The sequence below is a fragment of the Rhineura floridana genome, chromosome 2 (genome assembly GCF_030035675.1).
Source record: "Rhineura floridana isolate rRhiFlo1 chromosome 2, rRhiFlo1.hap2, whole genome shotgun sequence".
Taxonomy (NCBI): Eukaryota; Metazoa; Chordata; class Lepidosauria; order Squamata; family Rhineuridae; genus Rhineura; species Rhineura floridana.
In genome coordinates, this window is record NC_084481.1 from 84,872,883 (window position 1) to 84,895,997 (window position 23,115).

Sequence of the window (23,115 nt, forward strand, 5' to 3'; positions counted from 1 at the left end):
AAGTGATGGGAGGATGTATATGAGCATAAGAAGAGCTCTGTTGGATCATACCAAAGGTCCATCTAGTCCAGCTGCCTGTTCTTACAGTGGCCAACCAGATGACTATGGGAAGCCTGCAAGGAGGACATGATTGCGGTAGCCTTCTTCCACTGTCTCTGACCCTGTTAATACAATGTAGCCATCATGGCTAGTCCTTGTGTGACACAGCTCTCCTTGCTGCTGAACAGACCCTGAGGCATCATTTGGATCCCAGCACTGATGTGAGGAAAGAGGGTGACTTTGGTTGTGCGCACTAGTCACAACAATTCCTTCTGTGTAGCAACCCCTCTTATTCATGTCAGTATCACCTTGCTACATGATGCAGCTAAAGAGAAGTCAGCAGTATCCCATCCTAATGGCCATGCAAAGTTGCCCTGCGTTTCCTTTCATGCTGATGACTTATACCAGAGCCTTATGTGCTTTGAAGGTAAAGCTCTGTTCTGGTCTTTTTTAAAATCAGGGATGGGGAAACCTGCAGCCCTTCAGATGTTGCTGGACTCCCACAAGCCCTAGCCAGCCTGAACAACAGTCAGGAATGATGGGAGCTGAAGTCCAGCAATATTGAGGGCCACAGGTTCTCCATCCCTGGTTTCAATGAAGAAAAGGGTAATTAATACAGAATGCATTTCTGCAGGAAATAGCATATGGATCCCCCTCTCACTCCCCAGTGCACAGGGCTTTTAATGACAGACAGTTATCTCACTTGGCCTTTTTAGCGACATTGCAGTCATAGTTTCCAGTGCAAAAAGACAATTATGCTATCACAGGCTGCCATTAGAGCCTCACAGGGGCTGAGCATGTTTCAGGTTGCACTTAACCTTGATGCCCTCGTGTGTGTGTGTGTGTGTGTGTATGTATATACACATATGCTATTGGGGGTCGCTGATTGATAGGGTTGCCATAAGTCGTAATCGACTTGAAGGCATATAACAACAACAAATATATATATATATAATCACTTTCAAGCATATGCTAATGGAAAAGATCCCTGGAGCTGAGCACAGTGTAAGTTCCTGCTCATGTGATCATAAAGACTAACTGAAATACTAATTTGCATATCATTCTCTGTTAATTTTGCTGCTAAAGCCAGGCTGATGCACGCCTACCATTTCATATATTGGGTGTGAATGATAGGTTATTTATTTAATGCTAGCAACTAATCCCCTTAAGTACACATGAATGCACACTTAACTGCATGTGGAGGATGTGCATGTGTATATAGTAGTTTTACTATGGCACAAGGTCAAGCAAATAATCTCCTAACTGCTTTCCTCCCTGTATTAGACAGTGCTGGATTTCCTTGTACCAAACTAGGGTGGGGGGTTGGAGGTACACAGTTCTTGGAATCTTGAAAACGAGGCTGCAGACTGAGAAGACAGACTGCAACATTTTTTAAAAAATTGAAGTGTTTTTGACAATAAAAGGCAAAACCAAGCTGAGACGACTCTTGCAGCTCATCTTTCTCAATCAATCTCCAAGAAACTAATTTGACTTTTGCAACCTTTTCATTTTTTTCACAAAGCACAAGCTTGCCACTTAAGTAGGGGCTTTTCAACTGCCGGTGCTTTTTAGAGAGCCTGCTACACACACACTGCCTGTTGCAAATGCAAAGAAAATCATAGATATTCTGTGTCTTTCTGCACAACTCCGGTACATACCATTGCCATCATTATAGTCTTGTTTCATCTGGATGGGTGAAGAGGGGAGAAGGACAAACTCATCTCAGCTGGGGTGGCTGAAGAAGAGCAAGTAGAAGGAGGAAGAGAGATGGCAAAGAGCTGAAAAGAGCTCAGTCGGTCAACAATGTATGGATAATGTACTTGGAATTCTTGATGGCTACAGCATGGTTTGTCACATGCCACACCCGCTCTTGGTAATATTTCAGCAGGGTTCCTGTGAAAAAGCATATCCAGCAATACTTTCATCTTAAGATATAATTAAAAGGAAATGTTATCATCTGATTTGAAATTCCAGTGTCTTTATGCTTCCTCCATCAGGATCATGTTCAGTGAAGAACAGGGCACATGGTAAAAGAAATTTAATTTCCTTACATGATGTTTGGCTCAAGCAACCAAAAAGACATTCTCTCTCCCTCCCTCCCTCTTTCCATTTATTGTGCAAACTCAATTTAAGCAGAAGACAAGTTATTCCTTTACAGGGGCACTGCCTGGCACTAGTTCAACTACTTTAACTTAGAGTCAACACAACTTTGCACTTGCATTTGTGGCTCTGAAGGCCTCTACAGAACCATGTAATGGCACATTCATGCACTTCTAATGGAGGACTGGATCATGCTATTACACCTGAATAGGGAACACTTTTCCAGTCCTGCTAGAAATCTAGGCATCCTGACATGCTATACTGCTGGGGGGGGATTCACTTAGTACAGGTATACTATAGGATAGATACCCAGCTTCTCTGGACACACCACACATGCACTTGCTCAAGAGTCCAGTCCTGATCCACTTGAGACTAAACCCAGGTTCAGTGTACATGTTACATGGAAGCATGTAGTTGCTGCTGACCTGTATTTGCTCTGCCTTGTAGATGTGGAGCAGTGGGGGTGGAAGCATGATGTGACATCATCACATTTTCCAAAGCTCTGTAAGCATTGATCAATAAAATGAAGCAGAGGAACAATCACAGATGAAATCATCTGGCCGAATTGGGCACCTGTTGGGGGCAGGGGAACAGACTCCGTGGATCCATGGAAGCCAAGCCCCTAAAAGTACCACCAAATTCTGAGTTATTCTGGAATTGGGCAAGAACTGGAGTGTGTTTCAATATCAATACACATTGACTGTGCTATGCAAACAATAATAATAGTTACTATTCAGATGTGCAGATACATGGAGAGCCACTTTCCAACAACTAAAGCTGGGAATGCAGCACAAATTACTTTCCTCATGATAAATATAACAATTGCTGCTACAAACACCCTTAAATTAGGGATGGGCAACCTGTGGTCCTGTACATGTCTTATCATTCCTGACCATTGGCTATGCTGGCTGGGGCTCATAGGAGTCAGAGTCCAGTAACATTTGGAGGATTGCAGGTTCCCCACTCCTACACATCATTTGGATTATTTTAAATAAACAAGAGGGCAGTCAGAAATGAAAGATATTTTCCTCTTTCCCAGACCCCCCACAGGAGTAAGAATCGGGGGTGTATCTGTGAGACAGCAAGGAAAGCATAAATCTTGAATGTATGAGCAGTGACAGGCATTCAGCTCAGAAACTTGGAATGAAAAGTGACTGAAGGCAGGAAGTTCAGAAAGGAAAGGGAGGATCCTGCTGGGTACCCAGTTCACACCATTGTGTTTGTTCCCTCTCCACAATGGTGTGAACTGGGATGGGTGCAGTGGCCCTCCTTTTGAATTTCCTGCTTTTTGTTGTTGTGCTGCATCCTTAACACTTTCGTTTTGCAAAAGTCAGTTTTCAGTCTAAAGTTACAGAAAAAAAGTTTGCTGTACCAGAAGCGTATGCCCAGACTTTTTGGCTGGTTCCCACAGCTCAGTCACTGGGGCTGCTGAGAGCAGAAAAGGCACTCATGTTATTAAGATGCAAAATGTGCACCAAAGACCCTCACTCTGTCTCAGAAATTCCTTCCTCTAATTGTCAAATGCCAAAGAGAAGTTGCGTCCATACAGTCACTGCATGTTAATTACTGTTTCCGCTGGAGGATCGGGGCAGTGAGAGAAATCTGAAATGTTGAAGTCAGTGTCTCTCACATATGCCCTGAAAGCATGCTTCTTAACTGGGATCTAGTTAGCCTCAGAGCAGATGTTCATGAAAGCTTGCCACATGGAGACTGCTTCCAATTGCTCCCCATGGCAACCATCCCAATTCAGAACGCTGTTTATGTACACACCAGGTCACTGCATGGATTTGGGAACTTTTCACCATGAAAAACACACACTCCAAACATAGCAGCAGTGTACTAGCAGCTTATTGCATGGAGCTGTACCATGTAAGCTGATTTAAGATGGTCTCCCCCTGATAGCTATTTAGGTGCAGAGGGCCACAACTGCAACAAAATATGGAAAACAATGACTGTTCAAATGACTGTAGTGCTGCTTGGTACCTTAGCTCCATTACAGTGAAGGGGTTCCTATCCTCAACACACAGTAGGTTCATTTAACCCAGGCATGAGGAACCTTTGGCCCTTCAGATGTTGCTGAACTATATCTCCCATCAGCCTGACTAGGCATAGCCAATGGATATTATCTTGTGGTGAGTCTCCCTATCACCATGTGTCATTCTAACCCATATAGCAAGGATGTGGGGAAGATCACCAAAGCGATGCTGGTTTAGGGCCACATCTAGGCCAGACATTTATTACACTTTAAACAGTAATGACTTCCCCCCCAAATCCTGGGAAGTGTAGTTTGTGAAGGGTGCTGAGTGTTATTAGGAGACTCCTGTTCCCGACAGAGTTCTAATAGCCAGAGTGGTTTAACAGTCAGCCCCTCTTCCCAGAGAATTGTGGGAACTAAGAGCTTTGTGAGGGGAATGGTCTCTTAACAACTCTTAGCATCCTTCACAAACTACACTTCCCAGGATTCTTTGGGAGACACCATAACTATTTAAAGTGGAATAAATGTCTGGTGTGGATATGGAGTTAGACGGCACTTCGGTGACCAATATAATTCACAGCCCATGTCTGTCTGCAATTAATTAGTGCAGAAATTGTAATGCTGCTCAGTCACCCAGGCTGTAATCCTAACCCCACTTACTTGGGAGTAAGACACATTGAATTAAATGAATAGACATGGTTAAGATTGTTCTGCACAAGTCACTACAATACTGGGAGCTGTGTGTAGTATTTCCTACCTTCTTTATAATTTCCTAGAGCTCTTTTGCTTTCTTCAAGTACACTGAAGTCTCTTCTCAGTTCTTTTTTTCTTTGAGCCCAAGGATTGATCAAACGTTGACTAAGCAAGACTTGCTATAACAAGGAACCATAGGCCAAGAAGCAAGACTCAGGTTTTAGTAAACAAAGCATAACCACCCATATCTAGCCACAATTTCGTGCAATTATTCACAAGAAATGTCAGAGAAGATCTTGCATCTATCTGCCTCTATGCCTAATTGATGACCACAACACACTAGGAATGCTATTTTACATTACATTATGAAAAACGTCCTGAATATTATGGTTTCATGCTAAAAAGTGTTGTGGTATGGAGGAAAACTTAATGCAATTTGAAAATGACATAGAGTAGCACTGCAGGAGGCAAGGATGGCAAACCTGCCTCCTGGATCAGGCACACTAAGCCCCTAGCCAAATCAATACCTTCCCAAAGGGACCTCTTCATGACCTTGGAAAAACACCTCTTCCTCTTATGAATCACCACTGCTAGATTGGAAGTGCTCAGGAATTCTGCGCACCTCTGACCTAGCAGCGGTGATTCACAAGAGGAAGAAGAGCTCATGCATGACCAGGAAGAGGTTCCTTTGGAAGCTATCTCCTTCCTCATCACTATGCACCTCTTGCTTGCTCTTCAGGTAACAATCGCTGAAGATTCAGACGGGGTGTTCCCCTCCCTCTCCCATTATAGCACTGTTATGGGGAGAAGAGGAAGCACTTGCTCTTCAGAGTGAGAGAAAGCTGTGTGTGAATGTAGTGCGCTTGCATGAATGGGCTATATGTGTGGTGACAGCACGCTGTATGTGTGGTTAAGTGCATGTTGGTCATGCCTTCCACTAACATGTAACCCAGTATTTTAATGCTTGAGTTTCTCAGCAGGCAGGTTTTTGAAAAAATGATGCAATATGAGAACTGATTTCAAGGAAGTAGAGGTCACCTGACCTTGGGCCAGTCGCCATTTCTCAGTCTAATCTACCTTGCAGTGTTGCTGTGAGGATAAAAATAAGAAGAACCATGTATGCAACATTAAGCTCCTTGAAGGAAAGCAGGGACAGAGGTGGAATCTGTTAATAAACCCCACAACTGTTTGACTTAATAAGTGAAAGCAAAGCAATATGAATGAATAATCTGAACTGAGCTTGCTTGCACACCTCACCTTTTGACCTCAATATGCATAGCCAGATACCCACTGTGTTCAATTTATGTCAGCATAAAGTTTCCCTCTAAAAAAATGCTCTTATTCTTTATTTTGTAAATAATGTTTTCATTTAAATATTTTCAGGATTAGCAAAATGGCTGCCTCTCTCCATTCTTACTTCATTGCAGCCTTGACATGCTAACAAAAACACACACACACAAATTGGGATTAACAACAAGGACAAGGACAACAAATAAACCAACCAGATCCCTCCATCCTCTTTGCTGGCGTTTTACAGACTGAGAGCTGGCTACTCTCCAGGATCTGACACAATGTCTGGCATTCTTCAGAGCAGCTGGAATTCATTTTCTTCCTTCAAATCTTGCAATTTCATATGAAGTTGTAGTTTGGCTGCATTGCCGAGTATTTCTGGGAGTGTACAGTGCAAGAAAACACAAATCCATTCTATTTCTTTCTCGCTCCACGCTTGCTGAGCAAGGAAGTTCTGACCGTCACTAGCCCCCACCAACTGTACAAAATGGAATCATTAATGACTGTACAGAAATGGACCATACCCAGAAATGTGTGCAAGTATAACCAGAACTTTGTGCCTCCATTATGAAATAAAGAGAGATACTTCAGTTCTAGTAGTTTGCCTCCTACTTTTTGGGTGCTTTTTAAAAAGCACCTTTGCCAAGCAGTCTCTTGGCTGAGCTTCAAAAATGCCTTTGAGGCTCTGATCCCTGTTGAGTCCTTCAGTGCAAGGGTTGCCGTTCTTGAAACATTATATTGCAGTTAGGTGGTACAGCGCTTCAAGGGTTGATTTCTTCTTTTAGTTTCAAATTAGGTTCAAGTAGAAATGGGAAGAGAGAAACACTGAAGAGACAGTCACAAAATCACACACTGCAGTTTGTGGGAACTGGTTGCTCTGTCCCCTCGCCACTTGGTCTTTTTCTTTTTCTTCTGGCTCTTCTCTGGGACTTGTTGCCTGCACATAAAAGAAATGTGCTTTTAGGACAAAAAGATCTCTTTAAGAAGTATTAATGTGTGTTTGGGATCCTGCACACATGTTTGGAACAGCAACTGTGTGCTGATAGTTTAGATCAGTAAAGTGGTGAATACAGAAAGGGTTATGCAACTACTTCCCCCCTTCCCTGCTGTCTCCTGAAAAGCCCCCCCCCCCTTTAAAAACTGTCAGGGTTTCATTACACACATGTGTACATTAGTTAGGCCTTGAGCTGCGGTAAGAGGCCTTTAGAGTGAAATAGACTTCCTGCCTAACAGTTGGTACAGAGCTGTGCCCCGAAGGGAAAGCAGATTCTAACCATTATGCTAAGTATTCTACTAATTAGAGCCCCGCTGAACCGGGGACCTTGCTGTGGAGAAATCAGCCCAGCCTCAAAAGTGTACCTAGCCTGCTCTTTGCACTTGGCTTCTTGGGAAAAAAAAGTCATATCTGCTTAATCCTTTGTGTTTCAGTACCACTTCTTGACCCCAGCTGCTTCTCTCTCTCTCTCTCTCTGAATACAGATGGGTACCAGAATCTTTTATCCAGGAGAGAAAAAGAAGCTGAGGGTGGGTATTTTGGGGAAAACATAAAAATTTAAAAATTAAAAATGAACAAATGGTGAGGAAAGAATCAATCAATCTCCTTCGCCTTCAGAGTTTCTTCACTTAGTAGAGACACACTTACTGCCAGTGCATCTCCACATCACTTTTCAGAAAACAGGGATGCACAACACTAGCCAAACCCCACCCCTTTTTACTATAAAACCTGATGGGATCAGTGCAAGTTTTTTTTTTTAATTCAGATTCAAACAGATTTCACAACTGATTGGCAGATCAACCTGTTACCCCTCCAGGTGTGGCCAATGGGAACACTTTGCTGTAGGTGACTAGTATGCTCAAAGCCTTAATTTCACAGCCTTCTGAAGTGGTTTTGGATTAAAAACAAAAATGCTGGCAGAAAGAAGCATGGCTGCAAGACTTGAATGCAGTAACCACTAGCGTGCTTGGGGGGGGGGGAGCCACTCTCCTGACACCAGTGTTACTGCACCTTACGTGAACAAAACAAAAGTAGGGCACAGCAGGGCTGTATAGACACACCAGCAGAGCCAATCCAGCATTCCTGAGTGAGCAATACCCCACCCTTGGTGCTGCCCTGACCTACCCCGTCCAAGTAAGCTGCAGCTATGTCTGAGGGTGTATTTGCAGCTCTGCCCTACCACACTGGCAGCTATTGTTTCAAATGCTGCTGTGAGTAGAGACTTTAGTGGAACAAAAGAAATATGCTGGATACACCAAGGATAACATTGCCTCTCTCACACTGCTTAATTATTTTAGCAAAACAACAACAACAAAACAACTATTTTCTGTCTTCAGTTTTTGTGTTTGTGCCAACTTTTGGGCTTTGACAGCTGAGAAAACTCATATAGTAGAAAACAGCATAGGGACTTTTCTGTACAGAATTTTGTTGAAAGGGCAAAACAAAATGGTACTGTGGTATGGCATGGCTACAACTTTGGTTCTGAAGTGTGTGATGCCGTTTAGGTGTCCCACCAAGAGAAGCAGCATTTATCACCCACTGAATCCTCCTCTTTTCTCATCCCTTCTCTGCCAGCCAGAAAAAGCTGGAAGAGTCTTGTAATGACTGGAAAGCTTGTACACTATAGAAGCAAAGCCTATGCTCCCTATTTTGTGCAACTGGGGCTGGCAGGCATACAGAGACTCTATTCTAGTAAAGCTTCCTAGAGAATACAACTGCAAGGCAAGGCTGGGTTATCTTTCCTGGCTGAATGGTTGGTGTGACATAATGACTATATACAAATCCAAAGTCACTTGGGCCAGATTATCTACAGCTAAGGGCCCATAGCTAATGAAAATTGGACAGTAGCCCAGAGATCTGTTTTGCAATGGATGGACGGACAGAGGAATCCTTTTCCTTATACAGCAAATGACACAGGGATGAATGAGTGATGGGTCATAGCACAGGGTGCTAGGCCATGCTTCCATCTCAGTGCTTTACAGAATTGAGGGCGCTGCAGAACAACATAATAAAAAGGGAAATTTGACCTTTTTTGAAATCACTACTTTTGTTAGAAGGCATGTGACCTTTATAAGCCACAGCCTTACCAAACAAGTGGCTGTGACATGTAGCTAATGAGATTGCAAGGGATAATCAAATAAAGAAATAGGTATGCCTATCAGCATTGCTTCTCAGAAAGCGACTGATCGATCGATCGATAGCCATTTCCCTTATTACTTAAGCTTGCAACAGATCTTTCATTTTGAAAGCCTCTGATTAAAATATTTTTATTTAGGAAGCATTAACACCCCATTCTTTTTCAGGTTTTGCACCAGGTTCCTCCCACCCCCACCCCAGCACAGTCAGGATTTTTGCTTCCTTGTCAGAGAGGATCAGGTGTTGCCTCCCATACAATTAAATATACAATGCATGCTAAGACATTTTAAACTGTAGGATTACTGCCTGTGACTGAATTCTTGGATACAGACTACCAGACTACTATCAAGATGGCTTGTGCCATCTTACAATATGTGATCTGGAATGTATGTACATTGCCACAGATGCAAACGCAACACACCAAAACAACTAGCCAGGCCAATTACCAGACAGAAGTTGAGTCCCAAAGTTCTTGTGTATCTGTGTCTGCCTATACATACCCCAGGGTGGGGATCCCAGGGAACAAATGTTGCCATCCAGACTCCTCTCTCTCTTACCTTCAGGACTGACTCCTGGCTATGCTCCTTCCCTGCCCAGGCCACATCCCATAGCAGCCCAGCTCTGCACTGTCTTTGAGTGCTTTTGCATGGCTGGAATGTATCCTAGAGCTATGATAATGCCTCTTGGTTGCCTGGATGGAGGACAGACAGATATGCATGTGGTGTGCATATATAGAATAACCACCGATTTTTGTGTGGCTGGAATGTAGCCTACTGCAAAAAGGTAAGAATCGTATCTGTTGCTCTGCCCACTTTTGCCTCTACCCCTGTCTATCACTGGAATGCGGCCCCTGCAATGTTGCCTATGACAGAATGCAGACCCTAGGCTGAAAAAGAGTCACCACCACTGCTAGGGATCTACATTTATGCAGGATCTGCCAAGCCCACCCAGGCTCTATCCTTACCCCACCCAGTGCCAGATTTTTAAAAATTCCAGGCCAACAGCCTCTCACCTTTTCCCAAATTGGGTTGGTTGGTTCAAGAATATCAGCAAAGGCAGAGGAGCAAGGAATATACCCCTCTGTGGAACACCATGGGTGTCATAATAGGGTTCCTAAACTGTGCCCTGCCTCACCCACTTCTTCTCATGAGTCCCAAACCACAGTACATGACAAATATATAGATATAACATAAACTTCAAAAAATAACAGTTTTAATGGCCCCAATGAAGTATGCAAATTGAAGGATTTCAATTATTTGCCCAGATATCCAATCCTTATTAGGAAGCCTGAATCACTGGACTTTGTGGACCTTACTTCTGGGTTGAAATGTTTATCCTTACTGGGTAAAATCAACTACCCGTCTTTAGGGATGCAGTAGAGCATCTTAATCACACAGGTGCTGTATCTACCCTATGAAATTCAAATTGGATCTGCAGAATATCTTATGAGTCACACTGAAAACCAGAAAGATGTCTTTTTATCATGTAATTTTCAGTGCTGAATGGAGCTAAATAATCAACATTCCAATGGATCAGCACGACTTCAGTCTCAGGTGGGTGGATGGGCCCCCCGCAATGTGCAGCCCAGACCTTTTGTGCAGAAACTATAACAGTATGAAGTAAAAATTTCCTAAGTAAATGTTGCACTGTTATAAAAACAGTTTGGTTTGTAAATAGTTAACTGTATAACAGAAGACTGACTCCGAACTGAGGCCTGACAGAGATAAAATATATCTTCAGTTGCCAGCATGCAAAAAACAGCTAGTCTCCTCTTTAGTAATTGTGACTTCCAAGTTGGGGGGGGGGTAGAGAGGGAAGAGAACCTTGACCAAAGGGAAGACTTTCAGATTAAAGTCCTCTGGCAAGTCTGTGAATTATCTAGGTAGGAGAACCTAAAGACTATTAGTTAAGAACAGAGAAGAGAAGAGAACTAGGCAAAAGATCCCTTTAGAAGTAACTATCATTTAAAAGCTAACAAAGTGTAATTTAACATCTAGCCTGTAAATAAACCTATTATATGATAATTTAAACAAGTTTTAATAAATTGTATGACTTTTAAATTAGTCTCCTGGTCTGTTAGGGTGCTCCCAGACTGTCGCTATTTTGGGGTGGGATTCAATCACATAACAGAAATTCCAGTTCCACAATTATAGGTCATGGTCAACGAACCCACTTCCAAAAGATTGGACTTTTTGCAGTAAGAAAAGTGACAGGAAAATGTAACCAAAATTGTGGGATAGTATTTGCTTTGATGCAAGGTCACCTAATCTCCCTATAAACAAATCAGGATGAATACTCAACAAGCAGATCCTCTGAAAACACCCTCACCCAGCTACTATATGTGAGTGTGCAATGATATGTGAATAAGGGAATATTTAACAGTGGCAGCAGAATTCCAAAGAAATAAGCTAAGCAGATGCCTTCATTGTCTAAGGGGTAAGCGGTTGGTTTTCTACCTGTGATAATACAAAGGTAGAATAGAAGAACAGGGAGACTGCCACATCTTTCAGTCTTGTATCAGCCATAGGAGCACACATAGTATTCTGGCAAAATGGGGCGGAGCTGTCACAGGTATTTTCATGCTTCAATAAGGCTTATAATATGAATGCAAAACCTGCACTGGATGGAGTTCTCACTCACATTGTTTAGAAGAGTTATATCCCACCTTTCAATTAAACAGTCTTCAAGGTGGCTTACAATAAATGCCTCTCATTGACTTTCTCTTCTGCATGAACATTGATCAGAAAGATTAACAGCAGCAGGCAGGAGACCCAAAGTCAATGTATAAGAGTCACATAGGAAAATGCACCAAGATTGGCACTGTTGTGCTGGACGTCTGAGCCAACCTGGTATCAGCAATGGCATCAAAGGAGCCATTAGTACAGCTGGCTGCTCCCCCCCCCAGCTGCCCTTCTCAACAGCCCAGCTACATTAAATTACTCTTCCTACTTGGGAGCTCAAAGCAGCACACATGGGTACATTCCATATTTTCCTCACAAAGAATGCTGAGGTAAGTTGAGGCTTTGAACCCAGCTCTCAACAGATCAACTCCAACAGCTGAGGTGCCCTAGAAGCCAAAGGGCTATTAGCAAACAGAAAACCAGAACATTCACATATATCACTGTCCTTATCAGAAGGAAGATTTCTTGGGCGGAATCAGACACTTTTGTCCAGCTTGCCACAATGCCACATGTACTCCTGTGCTTGATGCAGTACTACTTCAGCTGTGAGGGAGCCTTGCTGCCAAGTTTCCTGATGGGGGGAAGTGATCTGAAAGCAACATGGCATGGTTCCAGCGTGCATCTGTACTCCCCTAGTGACTTCTCCCCACCGCCCACTTCCCATTTCTGCTGCCAAAGGAGATGATCTAGGATGAGTGGGTAGTGCCACCTGCTTTTCTGAGAAGCAGACGCAAGTCAGCAAAAGATAACATTGCAAGGAAGAAGGAAGTGCCATGTATTCCTCCTTTTCTCACCGCTGCTTGGAGAAATGTCTGTGACAATGGTAGTGTTTCTGCAGGCTTATGTCCCTAGCTCATATCAAGGCAATTCTCTGTTTACCAGATTCAACTGAAGTGAAACTATATGTGCTATGGGGGTGAGGGAGACTAGAAGTAGCACAGGGCATGCTTTGCCACTCTTTTGTACTTCCAGTATGGAAGAAGAAAAGGACTGAAAAATGTAGAATGGAACTATGGTGACATTTTAACTACCTTTTGTATCTTTCTGTTAAAAAATGAGAATTGCATGCACCACCAAAGTTCTGGAGTTGTATATTATTCAGGACCTGTAGTTTTATTTGGTTTTATATGTTGAAGGGTTGTTTTATATAATATGTATCTCACCCTGAGATCACTAGATATAGGGTGGGTCAGAAATTTTAATAAAAAAATGTCTCAAATGTGAGATATCCAAAAAGCAGTGTAGGCCAGTGATGTGCAAGCGCTGCTAAACTCCAATGAAGAGCAAAACCACTCTGCAAAGGATGCTATGAAATACAGTATAAAATGACAATCACCACTGAGGCAAAAATAAGAACAAGCACATTTTCCAGGCTGAGTTGTTTTCCAGCAGAATCATAGACATCTCAATTCAGAAGAAAGTTCAATTGAGTTCAATGGGGCTTACACCCAGGTAACATATGTACATAGCATTGCAGCTTTAGCAGGCAGGATGTGTAGCAATTTAGCAAAATAAGCCCCTTGAAGAAAACCTTTAGCCAATGACAATAAAATCCCAATTAGAAGGGACAGATTCATTGTTCGATCATTCCACCACAGTGGTTTCTCAAGAGTATTGGCAGTGTTTTCACTACTTAATGGGTAAGTAAAGCAACTTGGTGGTTAAATAAATGGACAAAGACATCCAGTGCCTATGGACTTTGGCCACCCCCCCAAAAAATAAACAAAACAAAAACCCAGACACTATAATACAAGAAAGAATAATGGAAACTTAAGAAGCAACAAATTTAACTTCTAAGCATGCTAAAATTAAGCTGCAAAGTTAGTAAGAGGGCACATTATGCACAGATTCTGGACTTTTCTTTACACAAAATCCAATTTGACTAACACTTTGCTTAATTTCGTATGAGGCATGGTGTACTCCACACCATTTAGCAGAATATGGATTAACATTGGGCCTCTTCTACAAAAGTACTTGTAGAGAACACTCATAACAGACTGCGCTACTTAATCAGTTTCTCTTTGCCACCTCCCTTCCCTCCTCTGCCTGAGAACCCACATCTAGTCCTTAAATCTTGGGTTATGTAGAAGAACTTTCAGGCTGGATTGGCACCTGTCATCTTAGAAACAGACCATTGCTCTTAACTAGTGGTTTTAAGCAGGGTTCTGGGGAAAACTGAAGTTTCTTTAAAACTTACAGGGATTCCTACATGACAGTACTCTTCCCTGAAAATCACCTTGCCCACTATTACTGATCAGTATGCAGCTATAGAAGAACACTGGGCATATTAAGCTTGCTTGGAAGTGACACCAGGCTTAAGAAGTTTGGATACCGCTCAGTGAACACTGAGCATCAATCTCAGGGCATGTCTCAAAATGCCCAGCAGAGAAACAAGATTCCACAGGAGAAAAAGGTGGAATGGAATAGGTCCCAGAGGGGAGAAAGTCCAACAGTCACTACTATAGACCTTAAACAATCAGGGGATACAGTGGGCTGAACTGGAAGAGGTATGTTTGGCTGAAATGAGTACTTCATTGTTCCATGAAGTCACATCATCAGAACTCAAAGCTGACTGTGTTCACATGAAGTTGATCAAGTGGACCACAGAGATCAATGGGATATGTTCCAAGAGTGACCTGAATATATATGCTCTGCACAAAAGATATGAAGACAATCATTTGTGTGCAGAAAAATGCATGTAAAAATAGATGTCTGGTGTTCAGCAGTGAGATACAAACAAGCTGTTGGTTCTGCACATGGACGACTGAGTCATTCAACTCTTGCAAATCATGTCAAGATTTGGCCAACTCAAGAGTGTGATGGCTCACCTGATTACTCGAACAAGATCATGGAAGGCTTTGTCAACATTCAACGGGGGGTCCTTAGCACTGGTTTCTATATATGGAATCTGAAAAATAAAGGCCCAGTAACTCTTAATATGCATATTATAGGGGGAAATTATTTACCTAAAAAAAGAAAACATTTGATTGCATGGTAGGGATGCCTTTATAACAAATAAGAAGGTGGTTTGTACTTAGTATATTTAATACAAACCACCTTTGTTCTTTGTTATAATGAATATTTAGTATATTATTATTTCCATTTACAGTTTTATTTTATTTCTCCATTAGCCTAAAACAGTTGGATAACTGGAAGCTCAGAAGGATTAATGAGCTGTTCACAGTGAGAGTTACAAAGATATTAGAATCTTAATAACATCATCAATAAAAAGAGGATGGGCAACATGTTCAGGAGTTTCTTCTGCTACATTGTGTACACTCCAACATGGCAGATGATGGCTTGATAAAGGTGCTCTCTAGTGGCATAGCTGAACAATAACCTTGGATCAGTTTTTTACAAGTTTAACTGGCATGGCTTCCCAGAAATAATCTCGGGAATGGGTAGTTTGGTGAGGGCAACGTTACAGGGCTCTGCTGCCCATCACAAAATTTATTTTATTTTATTTATTACATTTATACCCCACCTTTCTTTCAATGATAGAAACCCAAGGCGGCTTACATATAGTTCCCAGGCGGTCTCCCATGCAGGCACTGACCACATCTGACCCTGCTTCGCTTCAGCTCGGAGCTGGACTTATGTGCCTTCAGACCACAGCCTGGGTACATTACAGTACCCAGAGTTCCCTGGGGAGAAGGAATGGCTTTCTGTAGAATAGATATATCTTTACTAGGAGACCCATATTATTATTTTCTTTTTAAACCATCCTTCATCCTGTAGGACCATAGTGTGGATTACAACAGAAGCAAATAAAACACAGCATCACAAAGCAACATAGCAGCTATCACCATACAAAAAGGATATTGTTCAAAATTTTTCATTTGAAATATTGAAAATTGCTGATGTACCCCAAAAAACAATAGTATATCTTCAGCGTATGTTACTATATCTTCATTTTGCCTTAATTTTTGTAGCCCACCTTGTAACCATTTTTGTTGAAGGGCAATATAAAAATATCTTAATAAATAAATAGTACATTCCTATATCATAGAAAAGACATATACTTGGTTGGTTTGGTACAATTAGAACCATGTGCATACAAACATTCAATCTATTCACACACAACAATTGATTTTTTACTGCAACCACGATTGCTCTGTTGCATGAAAAAGCACTTATTGTCCTAAATCTGTTACCAGTTGATTTAACTGGATGGCCCCAAGCTCTAGTACTTTGAAATGGATAAAATGTTTTTCTGTTTGTTCGCTCTATAACTTTTTATAATTTTAAAACATTTCCATTACCACTCCTTAGTTGTCTCTTTCCAAGCTAAAAGCCCCATCTTCTTAAATCTTTCTTCACAGGGAAGATGTTTTCTTCTCTTGATCATTTTAAGGTGCCCTTTTCAGGTACTTTCTTCAACTCTATTATATCTTCTTTTTTTAGTTTGACAACCACAGTGACACACAATATTCTAAACATGGACACACGACATGTTACACTGGCATTCTATTTTCCATTTTCTAAAGAAAAAGTTTAGTAAAAGATCCTAGTTGCTGGGATTGAAATCTTCACTGTTTTATTGAACTGGTTTTATTATATTGTTTTGTTTGTTTGTGAACCACCTTGATATTTCTTTTTTAAATGAAAGGTGATATATAACTTCTTTAAATAAATAAATGGTAGCATTACAACAGAGCCATTCTGTTTGAGAAAGGCTTCCTTTGTTCCCCAAATGTTCTCCAGTGCCTAACAAATCTAAATCTTTCTCCATCATTTCAATGTACAGAGATTTTACAGCTCTATCAAGGTAGCACCAAACGAAAGTTATGTAGCTCTCATGCAAATGTTACCTCATTAGATCTGTGTTTCAGTCTACCACCTAAAAATGTAGGTAGTGGGTTTCAGGTTTGTCTCAACTGCGCTACCCCATGTAGTGCAGAGACATTAGTTTACACCTCTTGGACTAATGCCTTTAAATGTTATGATGCAGTTTGTGACAGTTTAAGATGTGTATTCAGACACATTTACAGCAGTTCTATGAATGTGTACTCAGAAGCAAGTCCCAGATAAGTGTGTATCAGAGTGTAGCATTAAACATGTATTTTGAGAGGAACTACATTTAAACTCTTTATTTTAAGAACAATTTTTTAAAAATCCACAAATGAATCTGGAAACATAAGGAAGTTATGGACATTGGTCAGAAATAAATTCCTCCATCCATAACCTCCTGCTGTTGCTAACCAGCCATATGTAACACCTCATCTAATCACCCCACCCCACCCCACCCCATACTCTATACTAGACTATCCAGATGTCTTCTGATGTCTGTGACAATCACACAATGCCACAAAAGCTTGACATGTTCATCACAATCCCAAAGAGTGGCAGACTCTTCTATTAGCATCCCAACTGCAAGGATTCAAGCCTAGTATGGTGTGCCTTTACTGGTAGTTGGTGTATGGTAGAGATCACTGCTTAGCAACTAACATCTTAAACAGAAATGCCATTGAACCAGGAATCTTAGACATGCAGAGTATCTCTAATGCAGAGTATCTCTAACCCACACTAGCTCTTATAAGCCATTCAATGGCCCAAGAAAACAGCGTGGGGAAGAAACCAAAGACATACATTATGCTTTGCTGCCATTTCCTTTCCTTGCTCCCGGGCGATTTTTCGCAAATGCATTAGATCAACTTTGTTGGCCACCAGGATCATTGGAAAAGATTCTCTGGAAGAACAGAATAATGGGAGAGCATCAGTACAAAATTCTCTGTTCCTTTGGTGTCATGTTAATTCTAGTATTTAACAAAAAACTAAAAACCCAATAACTTGCTATTTGATTAAAGAATCTCACACAGTGCAAAAAAAAGAAAAAAGTGACACTTTAACAAGCTTATGTACAGTTCTTCATGCAATAATATTTAACTTGTATGCAACTGAGGTCTGCATGGGACCCATGCTGTTTATCTTGGTCATAACTGATCTGGAATGAGAGGTGAGCAGGAGATAGCCAAGTTTTTGGATGACACAAAATTGTTCAGGATGGTAAAAACCCAAGCAGTCTGAAGATCCCCAAAGTGATCTTGCCAAACTCAGTGAAAGGGCATCAAAATAATGAAGAAGGTTCAATGTAAATAAGTGAAAAGTGATGCACACCGAAGCAAACCATCACAAATCCACAGAGCTGAGCTGATGGGATCTGCATTGGTGGTGACTAGCCAGGCCAGCTATCTTGGGGTTGTGGTGGATGACTCAGTGAAAACACCAGTGTGTGGTGGTTGTTTAAAAGCAAATACCGTTATTAGAAAAGGAACTAATCCAGTATTGTTAAGCTTTTAAAGGAGTCTATGGTGCAGCTGCATTTGGAATCCTATGTACAGCATGGGTAGCCAACAGGGTGCCTTCCAGATGTTGCTGGACTACAGCTCCCATCATCTTTGAACACTGGCCAAGCTAGCTGCGGCCTGAATGGATGGACTGACTGCTCTGTTAAAAAGCTTTGGGCTTGAACTGATATGATCTGTGGTGTTATATTTTGGATGGCTTCTACATGTGAAGTTTTCACTTGATGCTGCAGTAATCAAGTGATGAAGATGCCAGGTATGAACCAGCCCACTATTCCAGAAGGTAGAAGTTTTAAGTCTCACTCTCAATGACCAACTTCAGTCAATTCAGTGAGGAAATCAGGCAGTGTATTGAGTCTGATCGATTGGAATGGATATGGTACTACTCAAATGGAACCTGCTGCAAGTGTGTGCATGTTATTTGCTCACCTTTTCTTTCCAATAAGTATGCAAAATAAGCAAATTTTGTTTCTATTGTATTTTTAATGTTTTTATTGTATGGTGGTTTTTTCTTAACTTGTAAACCACTTTGATGTTTTTAATGAAATAGCAATATACAAATATATTTATAAATAAATATAAAGAAATATTTAGTAATCAGGGTGTCTTTCATTTTTGCAATCAGAACTGAAGCTAACTCTGCTCAGTTTAAATCAGTGAATTGGACCCTGGGATGTTAACTTAAATTCCAGGAAGGAAAGTTTCCCTTTCTTACTTACTTACTTATTTATTTATTATTTGATTTATATCCCACCCTTCCTCCCAGTAGGAGCCCAGGGCAGCATTCATCCTTCCCCTTCAGTCACTTGCAACCTCTAAAAAATGGGGTTGAGGCACAGGGGGCTGCTGGGCAATTGGGAAAGCATCTTAAATTGGGCTTGGATCTTAAGCCAAGAAAGTTTAAGGAAGCTCACTGAGTGAGATTCTCCTCTTCCATGCTCCCTCCAGCATTTCTCACATGTAAGGAAACACCATGCTGCTCCTTTACAAAGGGCATTTATAATAGGTTTTGGCAATGTGTGGATATATTTAAATATAATTAATGGATTAAACAATGGCTCATAAAAATATAAAGTAATTAAAAATGTCTGAGATCAGGATAGGATGTAAATCAATGCAATGACCCCTCTGTTGACAGTCATACAAAAAAGCAAAATCTCTCCAGGTAAAGAGCCCAAAGATACATGCTCCCCAGCACAATTCATTAGAGTTCAAAACACTCACACCTCAAAGGCACCCACCTGTCTTTGACTCGGAGGATGAGTTGGTGGAACCTGTCCACATGCTCAAAGCTGGCTTTGTCTGTGACTGAATAAACTATAAGGAACCCATCTCCTGTCCTCATATACTGCTCCCTCATTGCGCTGAATTCTTCCTGGCCTGCAGTGTCCAGGACTAGGGGTGGCAAGGAAAAGAAAAGCAGAAGATTCTTAATAACCCTGTCTGAAATATTACTTTGACTGTACCATTCCAACTCTAAGTACATTTATTTGAGAGCAAAGCCTTCTTCGTACACATTTCCATTAGCATAGGCTGGAGGAAGGTGGGGCTAAGAGGTGCTAGCCCTGCCCCCCCATCTACACTTTTGGCAAGAAATGTAAAAAGGGTTTAGGGGTGTACAGCTATATCCATGTAGGTGCTTCCTTATCACATGTTCATCTCAACAAATGGATGTTAGGGGTTGGGGATAGTGTGGCGATGTCAGGAACAGGGCCAGTGAGGTTTAGACCCACCTCCATCACTTTTGTGTATGTGTGGAGGCACCTATGAATAGGACTTAAAATGAGTTTAGAATGGCAGCCCTGGTCTCAGTTCCCCAGATTATTAGATTTTAACAATGATGAACACTGCACTGTGAGAATGAGCAAGTACAACCCAGTAAACTAGACTGAAGATTGGCTTGAGCCTTGTGGCAGTAATATTTCTGTTATGTACAAACACCACCTTCTTGTCTTTTGCAGTACAGAAATAAATTAATACTCAAAATGAAGCATTTGAAGGTCAAGCTAGATATAATATTTGTCACATAGCATATTAGTAGCTACTTTTTGTTAAACAAATAAGCAGCATGGCAGCTCCCTGCCCCACCAAGATGGCTCTGGACCATGGAGTAGGCCATGTAGTCCAAACTGCTTCACATGATACACTTTGGTCAAATAGGCATTAAAGAGCTAGTAAGTACCTGAAAAAAATCCTAACCTATTTTACTTCAAAAAGCTATGCTCAAACACATGTGATGGGGAGCAGAGGCCAATCCTATCTACCTTCATGCTGGGAACTAGCAGAGCTTGGCCCCTTTATGTTGTTATAGAAGTATTTAGACAGATTCATGGAGGATAGACCTACCCTGGCTATTAGCCATTAAAACTAAGTGGTACTTCCATGGTCAGAGGCAGTGCACTTGTGAACACCAGGCACAGAACATGAATGGGAAAGGGCTGTGGCCTGCATACTCTGGTTGCATGCTTCCTAAAAACATTCAGCTAGTCACTGTCAGAAACTGATGACCATACAGGACTATGGCCTAGATGACCATACAGGACTATTTTTCTATGTTCAGTCCCACTGTATCTTTGTGGTGTACATTTGGTGAAATAAGTGTGTGCTGTTATGATTACCTCATAACATGCTTATATTACATCATTATGTCTTTATATTCTCTAGCTTTTTCCCTCTGCAGCATTAGCTTTGCTCCACACAGAAATGGCTAAGAAGGAAGGCAAATCCTGCTCCATATATTAGCAGCCTATGTGGCTCTTATTCTGAGGCATACTTTGAGGGGGGAGGATTTGAGAACATTCTTCCATTCTTATAAAAGTTATTTTACATAACTCTTCATTGCCAGATTGAGAAAGGCATGACCTGAAGGCCATCCCCAAATGACTATTCTAAAACCATTAAGCAAAAGCAAAGCTCAGGAAGAAAAAAAGGTTTACACTGTAATTGCTTTCTTTGAATATCACACCCTCGTTCCTCTATCAGACCTTGCAAATGGATTTAAGTGCTGAGGGGTGGCATGTGGAACAGTCTTCTCATGGAAACAATGAAAATTCCTGAATGCATATATGTGGTTTTGAAAGTGCAACCAATCCACAACATCATGGGAACCAGTTTTTTAAGAATGCTGGGAATTGTAGCTCTGTGAAGGCAGTTGTTCATCTCTCCACATAGCAATTTAATTGCTGTAATGCCACAGGCAATCTGATCCTCTGGCTGCAGTAAGATTGCCACAACTGACTGCATCACTACATTCAATCCTATCTTCACAGAGTAGCATTTCAACTGCACAGCAGAAGAATCAGGAGAAGGATGAACACAACAACTTCAACAATAGCAGCAATACTAACTATTCTCTAATCACAACATCACTCACATATGGCAATACTGTAGTAGACAGAAATCACCAATCACCATGTAGCAACATCATGACTGTGTGGCTGTCCACATTGGATCCATTTCTTTCGCCCGCTGTAAAGCATGGCCAGGATTACAGGGATAGACAACAGCAGACCTCTTCTAGTTTCTGTGCATGGATCTGGTGAACTATACTCTTAATTTATCATCCCACCTGACCCCACCCCCATTTGCTTGGTTAAATTCACATGGCTTGCTGAAAGGTAAAGCTGGATTCAGACCCCTACAGATTAGCTTTTTAAATAATTTTGAAGTAATGTATCTTATAGCATCAATGCAAGGAGACGTCTATTTAGGACCCCACCAGACATGCTTTTTATTGTGCATTCATGATCATTTGAGCTCATCATAGTACTGGAGTGGACAATCCCGTTTTCAATACTATGCCTACAACGTTCCAGGGTGGACATACTGCTTCATTTCCAGTCAGTGCATGTCGCAAAGCCTTCTGCTGAAACCTTTTATACCACAAATGTTCCAGGGGGAGGGAGAGTTGTCCTGCTTCTGTTGTACTGTAGTGCAAGAATGTCCCTCCACATGGCAATCATGTAATAATATTGGGGAAGCATTGCTGAACAATGAATGAAGCAGAATGACATGTGGATGGTCCTGTATAAATCCACCACTAATGTACTATTGTTGGATCAATGACATGTTGCAGAATACCTCTGCAAAAACAAACAAAGAAACAAACACCGCCACCCCAGTCTTTAGGGCCGCGTAGTGCTATTACACTGATGTCATTCTGAACCACTACTTTGCTTTTAGTCTAATTTGTAATTTGCTGCTCTGATCCTATATTTGTAATGATATGATGGCATTCCGCAAGATACAAGAAACCCTTAGAAGTTTTACAACCATGGGCTGGGAAGAGGCAACCTTTTCTTCTTCAAGGAGAGAGAAAGGGATTTGGAAGGGGGGAAATAGAATAAACTCTAATACCAAAACTAAACATCAGGATGCAAAATTATCCCTCTCTTCTATGAGGTGCAATATGACTTAATTAACCTCTTGTAAAGTGTAGACATGGAGTGCTATGAAGGGATGGCAGATCTGGGGCAGTGCTCTGACCCAGAGGGCAAAACAGTTCTTTTGCAGAAACATATTGAGATGAACAGGAGCTATGCAACAGCCCTGTACAGCTCATTTTAAGGAGACTTCCAGGTATATTGTGCTCCATGTTAATTAATGGAGGGGGTGGATTTTCTGCCTTGGACACAGAAATGTCTGAGGCGGTAACCCCACACACCTTCCCTGGGAATAAGGGTGCTTCCAGATGGGTGTTTATTGTGCCTTTGCCGCATTCACGTGATGTCATCAGCATCCCATATTTTTTCTCCCTCATTTCATCTGGATTTACCCTTTCTGAAGAAAATCTGATGTTAAAAAAGCCCATCACCAGCGACCCATTTGCAACACCAAGGTTAAGACCCCCTCTGGAAGCAACCTACGTCCCACTGAAGGCATGCATAGGGTTGCACTGCACAT

At 41.5% G+C, this 23,115-nt stretch overlaps 1 protein-coding gene across 2 annotated transcripts in view; it reads right to left on the minus strand.

The window, feature by feature from the left end:
- Nucleotides 1-6,124: 6,124 nt before the first annotated feature.
- The window catches only part of MRAS (muscle RAS oncogene homolog), a 57,190-nt gene continuing 40,199 nt past the window's right edge, over nt 6,125-23,115 (minus strand). For both annotated transcript variants that reach the window (XM_061609190.1, XM_061609191.1), the window contains exons 3-6: nt 19,455-19,608; nt 17,498-17,597; nt 14,737-14,816; nt 6,125-7,034 (exon numbers count right to left, since the gene is read on the minus strand). In XM_061609190.1, coding sequence (XP_061465174.1) covers nt 6,935-7,034; nt 14,737-14,816; nt 17,498-17,597; nt 19,455-19,608 — 434 coding nt within the window. In that variant the 3' untranslated portion in view covers nt 6,125-6,934. The remainder of the gene's footprint in view (nt 7,035-14,736; nt 14,817-17,497; nt 17,598-19,454; nt 19,609-23,115) is intronic.